Source organism: Chiloscyllium plagiosum, unplaced genomic scaffold, assembly GCF_037043375.1.
Source record: "Chiloscyllium plagiosum isolate Xiang-an unplaced genomic scaffold, Cpla_swu_hap1 HiC_scaffold_16, whole genome shotgun sequence".
NCBI lineage: Eukaryota > Metazoa > Chordata > Chondrichthyes > Orectolobiformes > Hemiscylliidae > Chiloscyllium > Chiloscyllium plagiosum.
The window spans coordinates 71,835,395-71,857,542 of NW_028270154.1; the positions used below are offsets into that span (position 1 = coordinate 71,835,395).

Sequence of the window (22,148 nt, forward strand, 5' to 3'; positions counted from 1 at the left end):
CTGGACTCGAGTAATGTATTCACTGATTGGTGAATTGTAGATTTGTTTGTCCAATTGAGTGAAATTGATCTAAGCTTGATTGCATTACTTCTTTTTCTAGTGAAGGACTACAAGAGTCTTTGTGATGAGCAGCCCATTGGGAGGTTACTGTTCCGCCAGTTCTGTGAGACCCGGCCAGAGCTGTGTCACTGTGTGCAGTTTCTGGATGCCATGGTAAGTGTCTGTGCTGGACCCCGTAGTTGTTTGAACCTATGACCCTGTCCCATCGTGTGCTGCCAGCACTTTCATTTTTCTCTCTGTTCCTGACTCTTATGGATAGAGCTAGCTCCTTGCAACATTCAGACCCACGTGACTGTTGCATCACATTGTGATGGAGCAGGCTGAGGAGTTTGTGCACTGCCTGAGAAATGCTGTTGGCCCCAGTGCCCGGCCCCGAGTATGGCAGCACGGTGGTTCAGTGGTTAGCATTGCTGCCTTGCAGTGCCAGGGACCCGGTTCAATTCCAGCCTCGGGTAATTGTCGATGTAAAGTCTGTATGCTCTCCCTGTGTCTGCTTGGGTTTCCTCCAGGAGCCCGGTTTCCTCCCACAGTCCAAACCTATGCAGGTTAGGTGAATTGGCCACGCTGAATTGTCCATAGTGTCCAGGAATATGTAGGTTAGGTGTGTCAGTAAGGGGAAATGTAGAGTAATAGAGTAGGGGAATGGGTCTGGGTGGGATACTCTTCGGAGGGTCAGTGTGGACTTATTGGGCCGAATGGCCTGTTTCTGCACTGTCGGGATTCTATGATTCCTGTTCCAGTCCTCCCCCCTGTTTTCTCCCTTGCAGCCTGCACTTGGCCTGTCTTAACACATTCAGACCTGGGCATGTTCAGAAGTAGATAATTCAATCCACTGTTTTGTAAATCAAAAGACAAACTACTGTTTTAAAACAGAAAAGAGATTTGGAATAAAAGTCAAGTTGCTGTTTGGTTTGCGAACAAAAAAGAATCGCTTGGCGTGTTAAGTTAATCTCTCTCAACTCAGCAATGTCATTGCATCAGGAAATGCTTTGTAGAAATGGTTCTGAAGTCCTGATTGAAGAAAGGCACCTCGTTTTCTGCTTGGGCACTTTGCAATATTGAGGTCCACAACTTCAGAGTGTAACCTGTACCCGTTTTCTCGCGTTATGTGGTATGATTAAATTAGGTGATAATGTGAAAAAGCCATTTTGACTTGCTATCTTTTCAAACAAAAAAAAGTCTGTTCGTTTTTCTAATAAAAGTCTTCTTTAAAGACCGAAAATCAAAATTCCATGGACCTCAACTTTAGAATCCAAGTTTACTTGTAATATTATACACCTTTCTCTTGATTCAACCGTGCAATAAAGCTGATTTCACAATCACAAAGGCTTCTGCTTCTCACTGTGTTCTGAGACTATCTTATACCTGATTTAATCGTCTAATCTATTGAAACTACAGCCTCTGCTCATATTTTTTTTAAAAATTCAATCTATTCATGGTGTATGAAAATTTCAGTAGCTGGGTTATCTGACCTTAATTGCATTTGAGAAGGTACTAATGAACAGCTGCAGTCCCTTTTGTAGATAATGATGATATCCTTTTTTTAAAATATCCGTTTCAGCTGTATTATCAGAGCTGGCAAATAGAGAGGAAGCTAGCTGGAGAATTGTAATATTCAGGAAATGTTTAGTGTTCCAATTAATCAACCCACCATTACTTAATCCTGCCAAAGGCTGAGGACAGGATTTGTTGTAAGGCTTTCACCTATATCAGTTCAAAGTTCATTTAACAGCAATGTAAGGGTCACAGTTAGTTTTAGTCAGTCAGTTGGAGGATGTGGAAGCAGGTAGTTCCTACCTTTGAACTGCCAGTCAGTCAGGTACTTGGGGCTAGAGTGAGAAGGTTCCTTCCTGGACAGGATGCTACTCTGGCAGAGAGGAATTGGAGATGCTTGAGAAATAGTAGCACTTAAAGGTTGGAGTTAGCTCTCAGGAAAAGCCTGGGATACTTTTAAGGCTCAAAGAAGCCTAGGAACAATTAATAATTCAGTACAAGGGAAAGTAGAGGTGAAATAAGCCCACCGGTATTATTTGTTTCATGTGGCTAAGCAGGATTGGAGCTCACAGAAACCTAGGAGCAGTGCTAATCTTGTGAAACCAGCTGTCTCGGGGAAAAAGCTGGAATTGTATCCAAGAGTAGGTGCTTGAGTGCAGTTTCCAGAATCCACGAAAATGCTGTTCTGGGAAAAGAAAGTAAACTACCATAATATTCTGGTCACCATGCTATCAGGAGGATGTGGATGCTTTGGAGAGGATACAGAAAAGGTTTACCACAATGTTGCCTAATATAGTGGATTTTAGCTATAAAGAAAGGTTGGATAGACTGGGTTTGTTTTCACTGGAATGCCGAAGGTTGAGGGGTGACTTGAGAGAAGTTTATAAGATTGTCAGTGGAATGGATAGAGTGGAAAGTATGAGGCTTTTTCCCAGGATGGAGGGGTCAGTTACTAGGGGACACAGGTTCGAGGTGCAGAGGGGAAGGTTTAAAAGAGATATGTGAAGCAAGTTTTCACACAAAGGATGGGGAGTGCCTGGAACACGCTGCCAGAGGTGGTGGTAGAAGCAGACACGATAGCAGCATTCAAGAAACACCTGGACAAATACATGAATAGGACAGGACTAGAGCAATACTAGAGGGATAAGTGAAGACTGTTTTGGTGTGGAAGGGCAAAATGTGTCAGTACAGACTCTGAGGGCTGAAGGGCCTGTTCCTATGCTGGTTTGTTCTTTTGTTCTCTTTGTACCAGAAAGTGGTTGCTGCAGCAGTCCTTTGAGAAGGTGGCTTTTAAGGAAATTCTGAGGCAAGGCCTTCAAGTGAAGCACTGCAATTATTGTACAGTTTAATGATCAGCTGGATAATTTAATGTTTTTGGAGTTAGTGCACAATCAAAGGGTTCTGCCCTGTCTGATATGATATTCTGATATGGGGCTTGCAACCATAATTTGTCACTTACACAGAATTAACCAAAGATAAATGAGTATTAGACAGTAAGGTGTGGCTTTATTACAGATTGTATTGCTGTCCTCACTTTGCATATTGATGTTTCTTTGTCTTTGTTCAAAGACCATGGCTCAATTTGCTTTATTCTCTGGTCCGTAGCCAAGACCCAAGGGGGAGAATTTCAGGATTTTGACCCGGTGACACTGAAGGAACAGTGCCATAATTCCAAATTAGGATGGGGAAGAGTTTGGAGGAGATCTTCTAAGTGAATATGCAGGAGTGGTGTTCCCATGTATGTGCTGCCCTTGACCTTCAAGATGGAAGTGGCCATGATTTGGAAGCTATGGCTGAAGATCTCTCTGCAGTGCATTTTGTCGGTAGTATAGAAATTGCTGGAAAAACTCAACAGGTCTGGCAGCATCTGAAGAGAGAAATCAATTAACATTTTGGGTTAAGTGATCCTTCCTTCGAACTGATAGCTTAGAAAACATTGATTTATATGCAGAAGGATGGGTGGGAATAAGCGATAGGTGAGAGAGAAGAGCAGTTGGACAGATAAGAGTGCGTAACAATCTGGCTAGGAGGATGAATAGCTATTAATGGGGACTATTCATGGCTAATAATGGATGGTATATAGTCGCACACTGATAATAAGGCCTGGTATTTGGGGTTTGGCGTTAGGACATGGGAAAGCTCAAGCCCTAAAGTTGTTGAACTCGATATTGAGCCCGAAGGGCTGTTGAGTCCCCCAGGTGAAAAATGAGGTGCTGTTCTTTCAGTTTGCGCTGAATTTCGCTGGAATGCTGCAGCAAGCCCCAGACCGATGTTGACCAGGGAATAGGATGGTGTGTTGAACTGATAAGCAACTGGAAGCTCACGGTCTCTTTTTGTTTTGCAAACAAAACATAGGGATTCTGCAAAGCAGCTACCCAGTCTCCACTTTGTTTCCCTGATGTAGAGGAGACCACATTGTGAGCAGTGAATGCACTAGACTAGATTAGTGCAGGTAAAGTGTCACTTTACCTAGGCCATTGGATACTGTGGAGTGAGGAAGTAAACAGACAGGTGTTACACCTTCTGTGATTGCGAGAGAAGGCGCTGTGAGGAGTGTTGGAAATGAAGGAAGGGCAGTACAGGGTGTCCCAGAGGGAGTGGTCCCTGAGGAAGACTGACAAGGGAAGGGAATATGTGTTTTGTGGCATCTCGCTGGAGGTGGTGGCTAATGACCCTGTGGATGTGGATGCTGTTGGGATGGTAGACATGGGGGACCCTATCACTGTCATGGGAGGGAAGAGAGCAGGTGAGGGCCAGAGTGCAAGAAATGAGTCGACCCAGCCAAGGAACTTGTCGACAACGGTGCTGGGGAATCCTCGGGTGAGGAAGAAGATGGACATTTCGGAGGCTCCTTTGTCAAAGTTGGCATCATCGGTACAGATGCAACAGAGACAGAGGAACTGGGAACATGGCGCAGGGTCTTTACAGGATGTGAGGATGTATAATCCAGGTAACTCTGGGAGTCAGTGAGTTTCTAGTGGATATTGATGGTCAGCCTAACCCCAGAAATGGAAACATATGTCAAGGAAGGGAAGGGAGAAATCCAAGATGGATCAAGTGAAAGTGAGGGAGGGGTGGAAATTGGAATCCAGGCCATTAAACCTTTTGAATTCCAGACGAGAGGGAAGCAGCACCCGTGATATTATCGATGTAGCAGAAAGAGTTGAGGGTGAGGTCCAGAATAGGACTGGAGCATAGTCCATATGTGTGGGGTTTTGTTTGTAGATAGTACGTACTGCTGCTTCTGAGTGTTGGTGGCTTAGGGAAGGGATGCTGAAGTGGTTGATGCAGTGTCAGTCAAACGGGTTACTTTGTCCTAGGTGGTGTCAAACTTGCTGAGAGTTGGAGCTGCACCCATCCAGGCAAGTGGGGGTTATGGCATCATTTGCATCTTCTAGATGGTGGACAGGCTTTGGGGAGTCAGGGGAGGAATTACTCCCCAAGGAATCCCCAGCCTCTAACCTGTTGATGTAGCCAATGTATTTAAATGGCTAGTCCAGTTAAATTTCTGGTCATAAAGATCTAAAGCTGAGAAAGGCCCTTTGGTCCATCACATCCGTGCTGTCAATATCCTTTCTAATCCCTTTTTCCAGCACTTGCCTCATAACTTTGTCTGTCTTGACATTGCATGAATGCATTTAAATACTGAGTCATATAGATGTACAGCATGGAAACAGACCCTTTGGTCCAACTCTTCCATGCTGACCACATATCCTAACCTAATCTAGTCCCATTTGCCAGCTCTTGGCCCATATCCCTCTAAACCCTTCCTATTCATATACCGATCCAGATGTCTTTTAAATGTTGCAATTGTACCAGCCTCCACTACTTCCTCTGGCAGCTCATTCCATATACGTACTACCCTCTGCATGAAAACGTTGCCCCTTAAGATCCCCTTTAAATCTTTCCCCTCCCATTTTAAACCTATGCCCTCTAATTCTGGGCTCCTCCACCCCAGGGAAAAGACTTTGTCTAGTTACCCTATCCATGCCCCTCATGACTTTATAAACCCTCAGCCTCCAGCGCTCCTGCCTATTCAGCTTCTCCCTATAGCTCAAAATCTTCTAAAAATGTTGAGGATTGCTGCCTCTACCACCCTTATCGTGAGTTTTAGATTTCCATCACCCTCTCTGGTGAAAATGTTTCTTCTTCTCTCTCTTTATCTAAACCTTCTGCCACTTACTTCAAATTTGTGCGAAGATTTGTAGCTCGGGTGCTCGTTGTTGTGGTTCTGTTCGCCGAGCTGGGAATTTGTGTTGCAGACGACCAGCTATCCTTAGCCACACATGCAGATGACAAGCAACATGAGTTTGACTGGGACAACACTACTATTATAGGACAAGCCAAACATAGATCAGCCAGGGAATTCCTAGAGGCATGGCACTCATCCACTGATTCAATCAACAAGCACATCGACCTGGACCCAATATATCGGCCACTGCAGCGGACAGGTGGAACTGACAACCGGAAGTGGCAAATTCAAACCACTATAAATGTCGGAGGAAAGATCACAGAAGTGCTTCACAGGAGGCTCCCAAGTACTGAGGATGTCACCTAGACAGGGGACGAAACGTCTGCAACACAAATTCCCAGCTCGGCGAACAGAACCACAACAACTTACTTCAAATCTATCCCCCTGGTCACTGGTGCCTCCAACAAGGGGAAAAGTTTCTTCCTGTCTACCTTATCTATACCCTTCAGTGTATGTGAATGCCAAGGTCCTTCTGATCGTCAGTGCTTCCCAGGATCCCATCATTGATCATGGTAGCTCAGTGGTTAGCACTGCTGCCTCACAGCGCCAGAGACCTGGGTTCAATTCCCGCCTCTGTGTGGAGTTTGCACATTCTCCCCGTGTCTGCGTGGGTTTCCTCTGGGTGCTCTAGTTTCCTCCGACAATCCAAAAAATGTGCAGGTTAGGTGAATTGGCCATGCGAAGTTGCCCGTAACATGAGGTGAAGGGGTAAATGTAGGGGAACAGGTCTGGGTAGGTTGCGCTTCGGCGGGTCGGTGTGGACTTGTTGGGCCGAAGGGCCTGTTTCCACACTGTAAGTAATCTAATCTAATCTAATGTTTGTCCTGCACAGATGCATCACCTCACTTTTATCTGGATTGGATTCCATTTGCCTCTGACCAGTCTTGCTGGTCAATGGTAACCCCTAGGATGTTGATAGTGGGGGGAATTCAAGAGTGATACAGTGGAGTTCAGCTTTTCTTTTGTCTATGTTTGACCCAAGGCTGTAATGAATCAGGAGCTGAATGGTCTTGTGGAATCCACACTGGGCATTGCTGAGCAAGTCCGGCCTGATACCACTTGATGCCTTACTGCACTTTACTGATTGAGAGTTAACCGATGAGGCTGGTAATTAGCTAGGCTGGATTGATCCTCTTTACCCCTTCTCATTTCATTTGATTTTTTTCAGGAGCTTTTTATTTACTTTATGTTTGGACTCCGGATTGATAAAGATAAATATTGCTTTAAATCGAGGAGGCTGTATGTCGAGAGAGCTGCAGTGTTTAAAAATATCATCTTGATTGGAGTGCATGGAGAGTTGGAGACCATGTTGCCTTTTCCTAGAGCAGTGCGAGCAGAAAGCAGACACTATGGAGCCAATGATTCTGAGCTCGAGGGAGGATTGCTTTCCAGAGGTGTTTAATTTGTTCCTGATCAGATAACCATGGCTTTTGTAGGGCTAGTGTGGAAGTGAGCAATGAGCTTGAAAAGGGAGAGCATTTTTTTTTAAATCTGTCGGTCGGTCTCTGTCCATGTCTTTCTCAGCCTGTGCTCTCTTGCTTGCTCCTGCCCAATTGCTCTGCAGATCCTACTGAAGGAGGGTTAAAACTTCTTCAGAGACAGAGGGCAAATTCGCAATCCATGGATGAAAGTGTTGGTGTACTGAAAGGAATTGGAGGAACTGAAACAAACAACTCACCGACTCCAGTATCCACACTGGTGCCATCCCGCTGTTTCCATTATTTCCACCCTCCCTTGATATTCATCTCTGCCTTTGTTGTCAGTCTATTTGTGAAAGGTTAAAGTTTACATTACAGAGCTGTAGGCCAGTGAGAATTCATATTAAACTGTTTTATTTTCTTAAGTGCAGAAACCTAATGAGGGCTTGAGTTTGTCAGTCCAGTAAATTGGGGATTTTGGATAGTTTAACTAAATAATGTCACATTTGGGATGAGGCTGAGAATAGTGGGGTTTGATTTCCAGTTCACTACCTGGCGGATTCTTCTAGTCTCTGTCTAAGGGGGACTGGTTAGTACAGTTGACTTGATGACACTTCTGTATTTCAGAACAAAGCCAACAGCATGAGTTTGATTCTAGCTGATGTAGACTTAGGACTTTTGTCATGCCCAAAGAATCTGACACGGTAAATTGAGTCAGTATTCTTGATTCAAGAATGAGAGATGGTCACATTGAAGCACTGAAGGTTCTGGAGAGATTTGATGGGGTCGCTGCTGAGAGACACTATTTCCCCTGGGATGGCAATCGAGAACTTGGAGATCCTACATCAGGGAAGGGGCTGATCACTTCAGACTGAGGAGGAGAAATTTCCTTGCACAATGGATTGAGACATTCTGGCATTCTCCACCTGGGGGAGCTGTGGAGTCTCCATCGCTGAAAGTGTTTACAACTGAGGTTGACAGATTAGATTAGATTACTTACAGTGTGGAAACAGGCCCTTTGGCCCAACAAGTCCACACCGACCCTCTGAAGAGCAACCCACCCAGACCAATTCCCCTACATTTACCCCTTCACCTAACACTACGGGCAATTTAGCATAGCCAATTCGCATAGCCAATTCACCTGACCTGCATATCTTTAGACTGAGAGAGGAAACCGGAGCACCCGGAGGAAACCCACGCAGACATGGGGAGAATGTGCAAACTCCACACAGGCAGTTGCCCGAGGCGGGATTTGAACCCGGGTCTCTGGCGCTGTGAGGCAGCAGTGCTAACCACTGTGCCGCCCTTTACGTTTGGTGCCTCAGAGAATGGAGGGATGTGGAGTGTGGTGAGGGCAGCTGATACCCAAAATCATCTGTGAAAGAGAAGCAGGCTCAGTAGTCTGAATGGTATTCTGCTCCTACTTCTGCTGTTCTCATGTCATTGATGGTCTGTTTATGTTTCCTTCCCAGGCTGACTATGAGGTGACTCCAGATGAAAAGCGAAAGGATTGCGGTCAGTGCCTTGTGGACAAGTTCCTCGAACCCAAGGTATTAGTGTCTCCCTTCCTGTTGCTTGGGTGGTGGGATGTGGTGCCTGGAACTCTGTATGGTCAGGGGATTAAACCAGGTTAATGACCATCTCTACAATCGCCTACATTTTTGTGCGAAAAAGCACGAGTTTGAACTGAGTTCTGACGCATGCTGATCTTGTGTTTTTATTTTCTCTTGAGTCTCCCGAGTATATTTCGGAGATACCCAGCAACATGAAGAGTCATTGTTTGCAAGAGCTGCAAAATGGAGCCTGCAAGGAGCTCTTCAAGGAATGTCAGAAGTGAGTGTGGTGGAGGGAAGCTATGGTTCAACTCCTGGATTCTCTGAGCAATCAGATCAACGTTCACAAGTCAATTGCAGGTTTCATTGATCCCAGCATTGCAATAACTTAGCACCTGTATGCTGTGAATTGACCCAAGCTGTTCCACAGGAGCATAACAACTATACGATATTGAGCTTGATGGGGGGGGGGGGGAGTGAGTTATCTGGCTGTAGGGAGGGCTTTCTGGAGCTCAGTCCCTCGGAACTTGAGGCATATCCTTAAATGACAGAGCATTTAAAATGCTTGGGTGCTACAGTTAGAGGAGGGGAGCGATCTCAGGTGGTTGTCGAGCTGAAAGAGATCACAGGAGCGGCAGTGAGGCTGTGGAGGGATTTGGAAACAATGATGAGGATTTTGAAATCCTGTTGCTGCTTATCTATGGACCAGAATGGGGCTGTGATCACAAGGGTGAGAGGGGAATAGGACTGGGGCTGAGACTTCGATCGTGGACAGTGAGTTTTGGTGAGCTCAGGGTTGTTGAGGGCAGATTCTCGGAGTCCAACCAGCAACATTAGAATAGGCAGGTCTAGAGGTAACAAAGGCATGGATGAGGGCCTCCAAAAATGATGAACTGCAACAGAGTCACACTTGGGCGATGGCAGCTGCGAAAATAAGTGATCTCCAGTGTGTCAGTCGGGGGGAGCATGGGCAGGGGGTGTTTGTGTATGGAATGTGGGTGGACAATGTTCGCTGACTGTTATCTTCAGTCCTTCTATTTGCTGTTTCTCTCCCTCTGACAGGTTGGTCCACGATTTCCTGAGTGTTGCACCTTTCTCTGATTACATGGACAGTTTGTACTTCAGTCGCTTCCTCCAGTGGAAATACCTGGAGACGTGAGTACTGCCTAGCAGGAGGATGGGGTAGCATGTAGACTGATGTGGGTGTTTGACTGGGGATAGGGCTGAGATATTCTCCGATGGGATCTGAGAGTCACCGTGATGGGAGCCTTGTGTCTCTGAGTAGTCCTGTCCCTGTCATCCGATCTCCCTTGGGGATTGCTGTAATGGTGGACGTAGTTATTAACAGCTCTCCATGGAAGTTCAGCCTGCTATTCATAGAATCCCTACAGTGTGGAAACAGGCCCTTTGGCCCACCAAGTCCACACCGACCATCCAAAGAGTAACCCACCAGACCCATTCCCCAACCCTATTGCTCTACATATACCCCGACTAATGCCCCTAACCTACACATTCCTGAACACTATAGACAATTTAGCATGGTCAATTCACCTGACCTGCACATCTTTGGACTGTGGGAGGAAACAGGAGCTCCCGGAGGAAACCCACGCAGACACTGGGAGAATGTGCAAACTCCACACAGACAGTCACCCGAGGCTAGAATCGAACCGGGATTCCTGGTGCTGAGAGGCAGCAGTGCTAACTACTGAGCCATTGTGCTGCCCCTGGTGTATAATTACATAGAACATAGAAGAATACAGCGCAGTACAGGCCCTTGGGCCCTCGATGTTGCGCCGATCCAAGCCCACCTAAACTACACTAACCCACTATCCTCCATATACCTATCCAATGCCCTCTTAAATGCCCATAAAGAGGGAGAGTCCACCACTGTTACTGGCAGGGCATTCCATGAACTAACGACTCGCTGAGTGAAGAACCTACCCCTAACATCAGTCCTATATCTACCCCCCCTTAATTTAAAGCTATGCCCCCTTGTAATACCCGACTCAATACGCGGGAAAAGGTTCATACTGTCGACCCTATCTAACCCCCTAATCATCTTGTACACCTCAATCAAGTCACCCCTAAACCTTCTTTTCTCTAGTGAAAACAGCCCCAAGTGCCTCAGTCTTTCCTCATACGATTTTCCTTCCATACCAGGCAACATCCTGGTAAACCTCCTCTGCACCCGTTCCAATGCCTCCACATCCTTCCTATAGTAAGGTGTATAATTTGGCTCTCTCTTATTCAACAGGCAGCCTGTGACCAAGTACAACTTCCGCCAGTACCGTGTGCTGGGAAAGGGAGGCTTTGGGGAGGTAAGTGTTGAGTTGGACAGAGTGCTGTCAGTGAGATCCCTCCTGTACCTCCTGTTTGATATCTGTGCCTTTCTCCCTCTGAGGTCTGTGCCTGCCAGGTTCGAGCCACAGGGAAAATGTACGCCTGTAAAAAGCTGGAGAAGAAACGAATCAAAAAGCGGAAAGGAGAGGTCATGACTTTAAATGAGAAAGAGATTTTGGAGAAAGTGAACAGTAGGTTTGTAGTAAGTACTTGAAATGGATTCAATATCAGAGCCACAGATGTAGCTATTTCATCCACAGGAAGCCCCACAGCCCCCGGCCCACCGAATCTGTAGTCTGCCTCCATCCCCACATTTTGGCTGGACTGCCGTCTTTTCTCCTACATGATGATTATTTTGCTATCCTAAATTGAAGATGTATAGGAAAAGTTTAATTTCTCTACAATGGCACTTTTTTCCCCATTGAATTCCATTACTTCCCTACCTACGCCATTCCTGTCTCTACCCTCCTGTTTTTGTCCTACCAGCTGCCAATGGACTGGATCAATCCCATGACTTCAGAATGTTTCCTCTCCCTTGCAGACGAATCTAATTCGCTGTCAATCTTGGATCACAGGACTCACCTGTTGTAGCTTACTCCGTTTGAACTTAAGACATAACCTCAAATGGAGATGCTCAGGAACTGCAGTTAGGAGAGTAGTGATCTTGGACGGTTGTGTGGCTGGAAGAGCTCACGGTGATCACACTTGCCCATGCGTGTGTCTGTGTGTCTGTCTGCCTCTTTATGACTTGGCCTGTTTTGTTGCAGGTGAGCCTGGCCTATGCCTATGAGACAAAGGATGCTTTGTGCCTGGTCTTAACCCTGATGAACGGAGGAGATCTCAAGTTTCACATCTATCACATGGGCGAGGCTGGCTTTCCGGAGCAACGTGCCATCTTCTACGTGGCCCAGATCTGCTGTGGTCTTGAGCATCTGCAGAGAGAGAGGGTGGTTTACAGGTGAGTACAGTGACACATTGAGCAGTCCCAGCCTTTCCCACAATATTTGACACTTGCCCTGTTGTTTCTCTGTCACTACCTTGTATCCCATCACGGGAATACGGCCGAGTGCCGTATCCCATGACCCAACATGCTGTGCCATGTATCTGTCTCTCTGCCCACTCCCCCTCCTTTTCTTCTGCTTGTCCACCACCTCCACTGATGGGTCTTTCTTTTGCAGAGATTTGAAGCCAGAAAATCTGCTCCTGGACGATCACGGTATGTGAGCGAGTCTGCACCGGGATATCACTGCGCAGCGGGTTGGGCATGGTTGGGGGAGGGGGGAGTGGCAAGACCGTGTGTGCCTCAGTGTTTGGTAGGGACCAGCAACCCAGATCACTATGGAAACTGGTGAATTGTCTCTGGCTGTTCAAGCTGCTGGTTCTCTGTCTGAGATTGTGGAACTGAGACAGCTGCTACTGCATAGAACATAGAAGAATACAGCGCAGTACAGGCCCTTCGGCCCTCGATGTTGCGCCGATCCAAGCCCACCTAACCTACACTAGCCCACTATCCTCCATATGCCTATCCAATGCCCGCTTAAATGCCCATAATGAGGGAGAGTCCACCACTGCTACTGGCAGGGCATTCCATGAACTCACGACTCGCTGAGTAAAGAACCTACCCCTAACATCTGTCCTATATCTACCCCCCTTAATTTAAAGATATGCCCCCTTGTAATAGCTGACTCCATACGAGGAAAAAGATTCTCACTGTCGACCCTATCTAAACCCCTAATCATCTTATACACCTCTATCAAGTCACCCCTAAACCTTCTTTTCTCCAAGTGCCTCAGCCTTTCCTCATACGATCTTTCTACCATACCAGGCAACATCCTGGTAAACCTCCTCTGCACCCGTTCCAGTGCCTCCACATCCTTCCTACAGTATGGCGACCAAAACTGCACACAATACTCCAGATGTGGCCGCACCAGAGTCTTATACAACTGCAACATGACCTCAGTACTCCGGAACTCAATTCCTCTACCAATAAAAGCCAGTACGCCATATGCCTTCTTCACCGCACTATTTACCTGGGTGGCAACTTTCAAAGATTTGTGTACATGGACACCAAGATCCCTCTGCTCATCCACACTACCAAGTATCCGACCGTTAGCCCAGTACCCCATCTTTTTATTACTCTTACCAAAGTGAATCACCTCACACTTAGCTACATTGAACTCCATTTGCCACCTTTCTGCCCAGTTCTGCAGCTTATCTATATCCCGCTGTAACCTGCCATATCCTTCCTCACTGTCTACAACTCCTCTGACTTTCGTATCATCCGCAAACTTGCTCACCCAACTTTCTAACCCCTCCTCCAGGTCATTTATAAAAATGACAAACAGCAATGGTCCCAAAACAGATCCTTGCGGAACACCGCTAGTGACGGCACTCCAAGATGAACCTTTGCCATCAACTACTACCCTCTGTCTTCTTCCAGCCAGCCAACTCCTAATCCAAACCTCCAACTCACCCTCAATGCCATACCTCCGTATTTTTTGCAGTAGTCTACCATGGGGAACCTTATCAAACGCCTTACTAAAATCCATATACACCACATCTACTGCTTTCCCCTCGTCCACCTCCTTAGTCACCTTCTCAAAGAATTCAATAAGGTTTGTGAGGCACGACCTGCCCTTCACAAAACCATGCTGACTATCTTTGATCACATTATTCCTATCCAGATGTTCATAAATCCTATCCCTTACAATTCTCTCTAAGATTTTGCCTACAACAGAAGTGAGACTCACCGGCCTATAGTTACTAGGGTTATCCCTACTCCCCTTCTTGAACAAGGGAACCACATTTGCTAGCCTCCAATCTTCTGGCACTACTCCTGTAGACAACGAGGACATAAAAATCAAGGCCAATTGCTCTGCAATCTCCTCCCTTGCTTCCTAGAGAATCCTAGGATAAATGCCATCAGGCCCAGGGGACTTATCTATTTTCACCCTTTCCAGGATTTCCAACACCTCTTCTCGACATACCTCAAAGCCATCCATTCTACTTAATTGTGACTCAGTACTAACATTGACAACAATGTCCTGTTCCTGATTGAATACTGACGAAAAGTATTCATTCAGTGTCTCCCCAATCTCTTCAGCCTCCACACGCAACTTCCCCCTACTATCCTTGACTGGACCTATTCCTACCCTAGTCATTCTTTTATTCCTGACATACCTATAGAAAGCCTTAGGGTTTTCCCTAATCCTACCAACTAAGGACCTTTCATGTCCCCTCCTTGCTGCTCATAGCTCTCTCTTCAGGTCCTTCCTGGCTACCTTATAACTCTCAATCGCCCCAATTGAACCTTCACGCCTCATCTTTACATAGGCCGCCCTCTTCCATTTAACAAGGGATTCCAATTCCTTATTAAACCACGGCTCCCTCACACGACCCTTTCCTCCCTGCCTGACGGGCACATACTTATCAAGGACACTCAATAGTTGCTCCTTGAACAAGCTCCACATATCAATTACACCCTTGCCTTGAAGCTTACTTTTCCAGGCCACACATCCTAAGTCATGCCTCACGGCATCATAATTTCCCTGCCCCCATCCACAACTCTTGCCCTGTAGTGCACACTTATCCCTCTCCATCACTCGAGTAAAGGTCACCGAATTTTGGTCACTGTCCCCAAAGTGCTCACCTACCTCTAATTCTAACACCTGGCCTGGTTCATTACCCAGAACCAAATCCAGTATGGCCTCACCTCTTGTTGGCCTATCTACATATTGTGTCAGGAAACCCTCCTGCACACATTGGACAAACGAACTTGAGCTATAGCTTTCCCAATTAATATCAGGAAAGTTAAAGTCCCCCATAACAACCACCCTATTACTTTCACTCTTCTCTTGAATCATCCTCGCAATCCTTTCTTCTACATTTCTAGGACTATTAGGAGGCCTGTAAAAAAACTCCTAACAGGGTGAGCTCACCTTTCCTATTCCTAACCTCAGCCCAAACTACCTCAGATGGCGAGTCTTCATCCATCGTCCTTTCCACAGCTGTAATACTATCTTTGACAAACAATGCCACACATCCCCCTCTTTTACCCCCACCTCTGACCCTACTAAAACATTTAAACCCTGGAACCTGCAACAGCCAATCCTGTCCCTGTTCTACCCATGTCTCCGTAATAGCCACAACATCGAAGTCCCAGGTACCAACCCACGCTGCAAGTTCACCTACCTTATTTCGTATACTTCTTGCATTGAAGTATACACACTTCAAACCACTTTCCTGTTTACAGGCACCCTCCTTTGAAATTGATGCCATGTTCCTAACCTCCCTACACTCCAGGTCCTGCACCCTAAAGCTACAGTCTGGGTTCCCATGCCCCTGCAGAGTTAGTTTAAACCCCCCCCAAGCGCACTAGCAAACCTCCCACCAAGGATACTGGTGCCCCTCAGGTTCAGGTGTAGACCATCCTGTTTATAGAGGTCCCACCTTCCCCAGAAAGAACCCCAGTTATCCAAATACCGGAATCCCTCCCTCCTGCACCATCCCTGTAGCCACGCATTTAACTGTTCTTTCTCCCTATTCCTCGACTCTCTATCACGTGGCACGGGTAACAAACCAGAGACAACAACTCTGTTCGTTCTAACTCTGAGCTTCCAACCTAGCTCCCTGAAAGCCTGCCTAACATCCTCAGCGCTCCTCCTACCTATGTCATTGGTGCCAATGTGGACCACGACTTCGGGCTGCTCCCCCTACCCCTTAAGGACCCGGAAAACACGATCAGAGACATCACGTACCCTTGCACCTGGGAGGCAACATACCAAACGTGAGTCTCTCTCGTTCCCACAAAACCGCCTATCTGTGCCCCGAACTATCGAGTCCCCAATTACTATTGCTCTGCTCTTCTCCACCCTTCCCTTCTGAGTAACGGGGACAGGCTCCGTGCCAGAGGCCTGAGCCCCGTTACTTGCCCCTGGTAAGTCGTCCCCCCCACAAGTATCCAAAACGGTATACTTGTTCTTGAGGGGAACGGCCGCAGGGGGTCCCTGCACTGGCTGCTTCCTCCCAGTCCCCCTCACTGTCACCCATCTATCTGCCATCTTTGGAGTTACTACTTCCCTAAAGCTCCGATCTATGACCCCCTCTGCCTCCCGAATGATCCTAAGTTCATCCAACTCCAGCTCCAGTTCCCTAACACGGTCTTGGAGGAGCTGGAGATGGGTGCACTTCCTGCAAGTGTTTTCACAGGGACGTCCATGGCATCCCTCACCTCAAACATGTTGCAGGGACGCATCCCTACCTTGTGCCTACAGAACAAGTTGAACTCCCTTGTTTGATAGTATCTGAATGTGCAGTGAGTGATGTTAAAGCAAGTGTTGTTTGTACAGGTCACATTCGGATATCGGACTTGGGCCTGGCTATGTACGTGCCAGAGGGACAGACAGTCAAAGGCAGAGTGGGCACTGTGGGCTACATGGGTGAGTATGGTATACACGGTGAAGACTTGTTCCTTGCCAGTGCTGCCGGCTGGCAGGAGAGAGAGTGCAGTCCTTATTAGATTAGATTACTTACAGTGTGGAAACAGGCCCTTCGGCCCAACAAGTCCACACCGACCCGCCGAAGCGCAACCCACCCATACCCCTACATTTACCCCTTACCTAACACTACGGGCAATTTAGTATGGCCAATTCACCTGACCTGCACATCTTTGGACTGTGGGAGGAAACCAGAGCACCCGGAGGAAACCCACGCAGACACAGGGAGAACGTGCAAACTCCACACAGTCAGTCGCCTGAGTCGGGAATTGAACCCGGGTCTCTGGTGCTGTGAGGCAGCAGTGCTAACCACTGTGCCACCGTGCCGCCCTGACTCCAAGTCTTAATGCTTCCTCACTGCCATGTGATATCTTCCCTTAGAATCGCAGTTGAGTGGTAGTGACCTGTGAAAAACAGAAACAATGGTTTTAAAAGGGGATTTTATTAATCTGACTCCAAGTCTGATCACTCTGTATTGCTGATCATGATGATGCTGTATCAGTGTGATTGGAAACTACCGCAAAATCCCAAGGGAGAGACTAACTTGGTGTTTGAAGAATATTCTCAGAAACTATAACAGCAGCACCTCTAGAAGCTTTGCTGCACTCATTTCTATCTGCATCACCACCTACATTCATACAGGAAGAATTAGACTCTGGTGGTGACCTTCCACTGGGCTATCCCTGATTCCCTCTTCCACTCTGGTTGACAGGGCCCTCACTTCTGCCATCACACCTTCCTTCACTCCCTCCCAGAACGATAACAGGGTTCCCCTCATTCTCACTTTCCAACCCTTCCGCCTTCGCATTCAAAAGATCATCCTCTGCCTTCTCCAACAAGGTGCCAACACCAGACGAATCTTTCCCTCCCTTCTACCGTCAGCATTCCGCATGGATTGTTTCCTCCAGGATACTGTGGGCCACTCCTCCGTCATTCTTAATGCTTCCTCACTGCCATGTGATATCTTCCCTTAGAATTGCAGTTTAGATTAGATTACTTACAGTGTGGAAACAGGCCCTTCGGCCCAACAAGTCCACACCGACCCGCCAAAGCGTAACCCACCCATACCCCTACATTTACCCCTTTACCTAACACTACGGGCAATTTAGCATGGCCAATTCACCTGACTTGCACATCTTTGGACTGTGGGAGGAAACCGGAGCACCCGGAGGAAACCCACGCAGACACGGGGAGAATGTGCAAACTCCACACAGTCAGTCGCCTGAGGCGGGAATCGAACCCGGGTCTCTGGCGCTGCGAGGCAGCAGTGCTAACCACTGTGCCACCGTGCCACCCAAAAAAGTTGAGTGGTAGTGACCTGTGAGAAGCAGAAACAATGGTTTTAAAAGGGGATTTTATAATCATTTGAAGGAAATAAACTTGTGCTATGGGATTAGTGGGACTGACTAGAACATTGCACAAGGAACCTTGGAAACTATATAAATAAAATGGGGAACATGTAGATGTGTTGTACCTGGACTTCCAAATGGTGTATGCTAAGGTTTCACACCAATACTTACTGAGCCAAATAATATTTGTGTAAATACTTTATCCTTCACATCATGAGCTCTTGTGTGAATTGCAAAGAGGAATCGTAGAATCCCAACAGTATGGAAACGGGCCTTCAGCCCAACAAGTCCACACCAACTCTCCGAAAAGTAACCCTCCCAGACCCATTCCCCTACCCTATTACTCTACATTTACCCCTGACTAGCCCACACATCCCTGATCACTATGGGTAATTTAGCATGGCAAATTCACCTAAGCTGCGCATCTTTGGATTGTGGGAGGAAACCAGAGCACCTGGAGGAAACCCACACAGACACTGGGAGAACATGCAAACTCCACACAGACAGTCGCCCGATGCTGGAATCGAATCCGGGTCCCTGGTGCTGTGAGGCAGCAGTGCTAACCACTGAGCCACTGTGCTGCCAAAGGAAGCAGAGAAAGAATAAACAAGTAATTTTCAGTTTGCATTTCACCAATGAGTGAAATAACACTGGGATCAGTGCTGGTGCCACAATGGGTTACGGTTGAATATTAGCGATGGAATTAGAATGTCCTTTATTGTCACATGTAGTCAAGTACAGAAATGCAAGGTTACAGTGAAATATTTACAATATTGCTCACATGGCACCATCTAAGGTACAAGTGCCCAGGTAGAGATCTTGGATACAAAATACAGGAATAAAGGAAAACATTTTGCATTATTTACAGTTATTCATAGTACAAGTTTTAAAATATGAGAAATAAAGTTAGAAAGATAAGTATTACAGTCTTTCCTTAATGGGGCTGCAGTTGATCAAGACAGGGGGCTTCCACACATGGTCAAACCGGGCTCACAAGCCGCTAACCATCCACAATGGTCCCCAGTTCAACAAGCATTCCCAGCTCACAGGCTGGAGGCCTGAGCAGAGTACCTCTGCTCGCCAGTCGATCAGTGATTTTGGACAATGGTATCCAATGTATAATTATTAGATTTGCTGGGGACTGAAAGATTTAAAACGAAAACTTGAGGAGGACATAGAGTCATGAAGGGAGATGGATGAATTCACTGGGTACAAAAATCAGTAGATTGTATTTGGGGATAATGTAAACTTGTCCACTCTTTGGCAGGAAGAATGGAATTATAGTATTTTATTAAAACAGTGATTGCAGTACTTGATCATACAGATGGATCTGGGTGTCCTGGCAATGAATCATAAAAAGTTGGTATGCAACAAGAGCAGAAATTGCTGGAGAAGCTCAGCAGTTCTGGCAGCATCTGTGGAGAGTTTTAGATCTCCAACATCCTGCATACAAGAGGAGAAGTGGCAGATGGAGTTCAATCCAGACAAATGTGACTAATTCTAGAGCTGGAAGGTCATGTTAAAGTTGTACACAACGTTAGTTTGGCCACATTTAGAATACTGTGTACAGTTCTGGTCGCCACATTACCAAAAGGATGGGGACACTTTGGAGAGGGTGCAGAGAAGTTGCCTGGTATGGAAGGTACTAGCTATGAAGAGAGGCTGAGTAGATTAGGTTTGTTTTCATTACAAAAAAGGAGATTGAAGAGGTTCAGAAAATAGTGAAGGGTATAGACAGGGTAGATAGAGATAAGCTTTTTCCCAGGGATTCAATAACGAGAGGTCACACTTTCAAGGTGAGAGGTGAAAAGTTTAAGGGGGATACACGTGGCAAGTACATACATAGAGGGTTGTAGGTGCCTGGAATGCATTGCCAGCAGAGGTGGTAGAGGCAGGTACAGTACATTCACTTAAGATGCGTCTGGACAGATGCACAAATAGGTGGGGAGCAAAGGGATACAGATCCTTAGGAATTGGGCGACAGGTTTAGACAGTAGACTTGGATCGGCTCAGGCTTGGAGGGCCAAAGGGCCTGTTCCTGGGCTGTAAACTTTCTTTGTTCTTTTATTCTTTGTGAATGGAATATAAAAGTTCCTTCAATCTACCATGGTACTTTTAATGACTCAAACCCAAACCCACTCAGGCCCCTCTGCTCTTGCACCCTATTTCGGAGTTCTACCCATTCCTTTATGCTATCTCTCGATTCTTCCAACAAAATGAATCACCTCTACTACTCTCTGTCACCAGTTCACCCACTTTACCAGCCTGTACATGTCCTTTTTAACAATTATAGCTACCCTCCTCACTTCCAGCTTTTTGATATCTCCTGATGTTAACATTATACCTATACACTGAGGCCTAGGTCATTGACAGGAACAGTGAGAGTAGGAAACTCTGCTAATATGCTTTCTTTGTATCTTCCTCATTGTTTTCATTCTGACTTAGATGAAGGCACTGCGTAATATATTTCTACGATATAAATACCAACTGTAAATAGCTAAGGGCCCAGCGCACACCATTTACAACTTAAAAACAGCTATTTATTCCCACTGCCTAACTTTCCATGAGACCAGCTCTTGTCTAACAGCCATTCATGGGGTATCTTATCAAATGCCTTCTGAAAGATTTAAATATATCGCATCCACTGGCCTCCCTTTATCTACTCTATATCCAAGAAAATCTCTGATATGAGAGAAAGAATGAAAAGGAGAGGGGGAGATAGATGTGTTGTCCAAACTGGAATGTTGCTGCTGACCCATAAATGTGTTAATCCCTTCAAGCTCCTGAAGTTGTAAAGAATGAACGTTACACATTCAGCCCTGATTGGTGGGGTCTGGGTTGCCTGTTTTATGAGATGATTGAGGGGCAGTCACCGTTTCAACAGCGCAAGAAAAAGACCAAACGGCAGGAGGTGGAACGGCGAGTCACGGAGGAGCAGGAGACCTACTCTGACAAGTTCTCAACACAAGCAAGTTCACTGTGTCAGCTGGTGAGTCTGAGAGACTGTCAATATTGCAGGGTAAGGGGAAGTACACATAGGGTCTCTATGTGTATGACGGAGGACTATATTTGTGTGGAGGCTTCTGGTGTATAATGGGCTGGGAGAAGTATGTGTGTTTGGGGGGGGGGGGGGGGGTGCTTGGTGTACGGAAGTGAAGGAGGCTTTGGGGGGAGGTGGGGGAGAGGGTGTGGTAGATGTCTGGTTTGAGAAGGTGGGTATGGGTGAGGGAGGATACCTGACTCCAAGCATTTGTATGTGTATCTGTGATGGGCATCGAGGGAGGGGGGTGAGGGTGTGTCAGGATACGGAGTGGTGTGTTCCTGGGTGAAAGGGGCTCCGGAGGTGGGCAGGTGTGAGGGGATAAAAGGGTCCTTCTCAGGATAGCAGCTGGTGACAAGGGATGTTCTGCAAGACTCAGTGTCTGGACCACAACTTTTCACTTTATACATTAACGATCTAGTTAAGGAACTGAGGGCATTCTGGCTGAGTTTGCAGATGATACAAAGATAGGTAGAGGGACAGGTAGCATTGAGGAGGCAGGGAGGCTGCAGAAGGGTTTGGACAGGTTAGGAGAATGGGCAAAGTAGCAGATGGAATACAATGTAGGGAAGTGTGAGGTCATGCACTTTGGTAGGAAGAATAGAGGCATGGACTAATGGGGAGAAAATTCAGAAATCTGAAGGGCAAAGGGACTTGGGAATTCTGGTCCAGGATTCTCTCAAAGTAAATTTGCAGGTTGAGTCAGTAGTTAGGAAGACACTTGCAATGAAGGTATTTATTTTGAGGAGGACTTGAATATAAAAGCAGGGACGTACTTCTGAGGCTCTATAAGGCTCTGGTCAGACCACATTTGGAGTATTGTGTGCAGTTTTGGGCCTCATATCTGAGGAAGGAGGTACTGGCCCTAGAATGTGTTCAGAGGAGGTTCACAAGAATGGTTCCAGGAATGAAAAGCTTAACATAAGAGGAACATTTAAGGATTCTGGGTCTATACACGATAGAGTTAGAAGATAAGGGGGGATCTAATTGAAACATACAGAATACTGAATGGCCTGGATAGAATAGATGTTGGGAAGTGTTTCCATTGGTAGGCGAGACTAGGACCCGAGGCACAGCCTTAGAGTCAAGGGAAGACCTTTTAGAACAGAGATAAGGAAAACTTCTTTAGCCAGAGATTGGTGAATCT

The 22,148-nt window shown here is 46.5% G+C and overlaps 1 protein-coding gene across 4 annotated transcripts in view; it reads left to right on the top strand.

Moving 5' to 3' along the window:
* The window catches only part of grk6 (G protein-coupled receptor kinase 6), a 47,654-nt gene that overhangs the window by 20,785 nt on the left and 4,721 nt on the right, over window positions 1-22,148 (top strand). For all 4 annotated transcript variants that reach the window (XM_087995461.1, XM_087995459.1, XM_087995460.1 and 1 more), the window contains exons 3-12: window positions 101-213; window positions 8,697-8,774; window positions 8,957-9,057; window positions 9,840-9,932; window positions 11,032-11,095; window positions 11,179-11,319; window positions 11,885-12,075; window positions 12,296-12,333; window positions 16,466-16,555; window positions 20,742-20,950. In XM_087995461.1, the coding sequence (XP_087851587.1) occupies window positions 101-213; window positions 8,697-8,774; window positions 8,957-9,057; window positions 9,840-9,932; window positions 11,032-11,095; window positions 11,179-11,319; window positions 11,885-12,075; window positions 12,296-12,333; window positions 16,466-16,555; window positions 20,742-20,950 (1,118 nt within the window). The remainder of the gene's footprint in view (window positions 1-100; window positions 214-8,696; window positions 8,775-8,956; window positions 9,058-9,839; window positions 9,933-11,031; window positions 11,096-11,178; window positions 11,320-11,884; window positions 12,076-12,295; window positions 12,334-16,465; window positions 16,556-20,741; window positions 20,951-22,148) is intronic.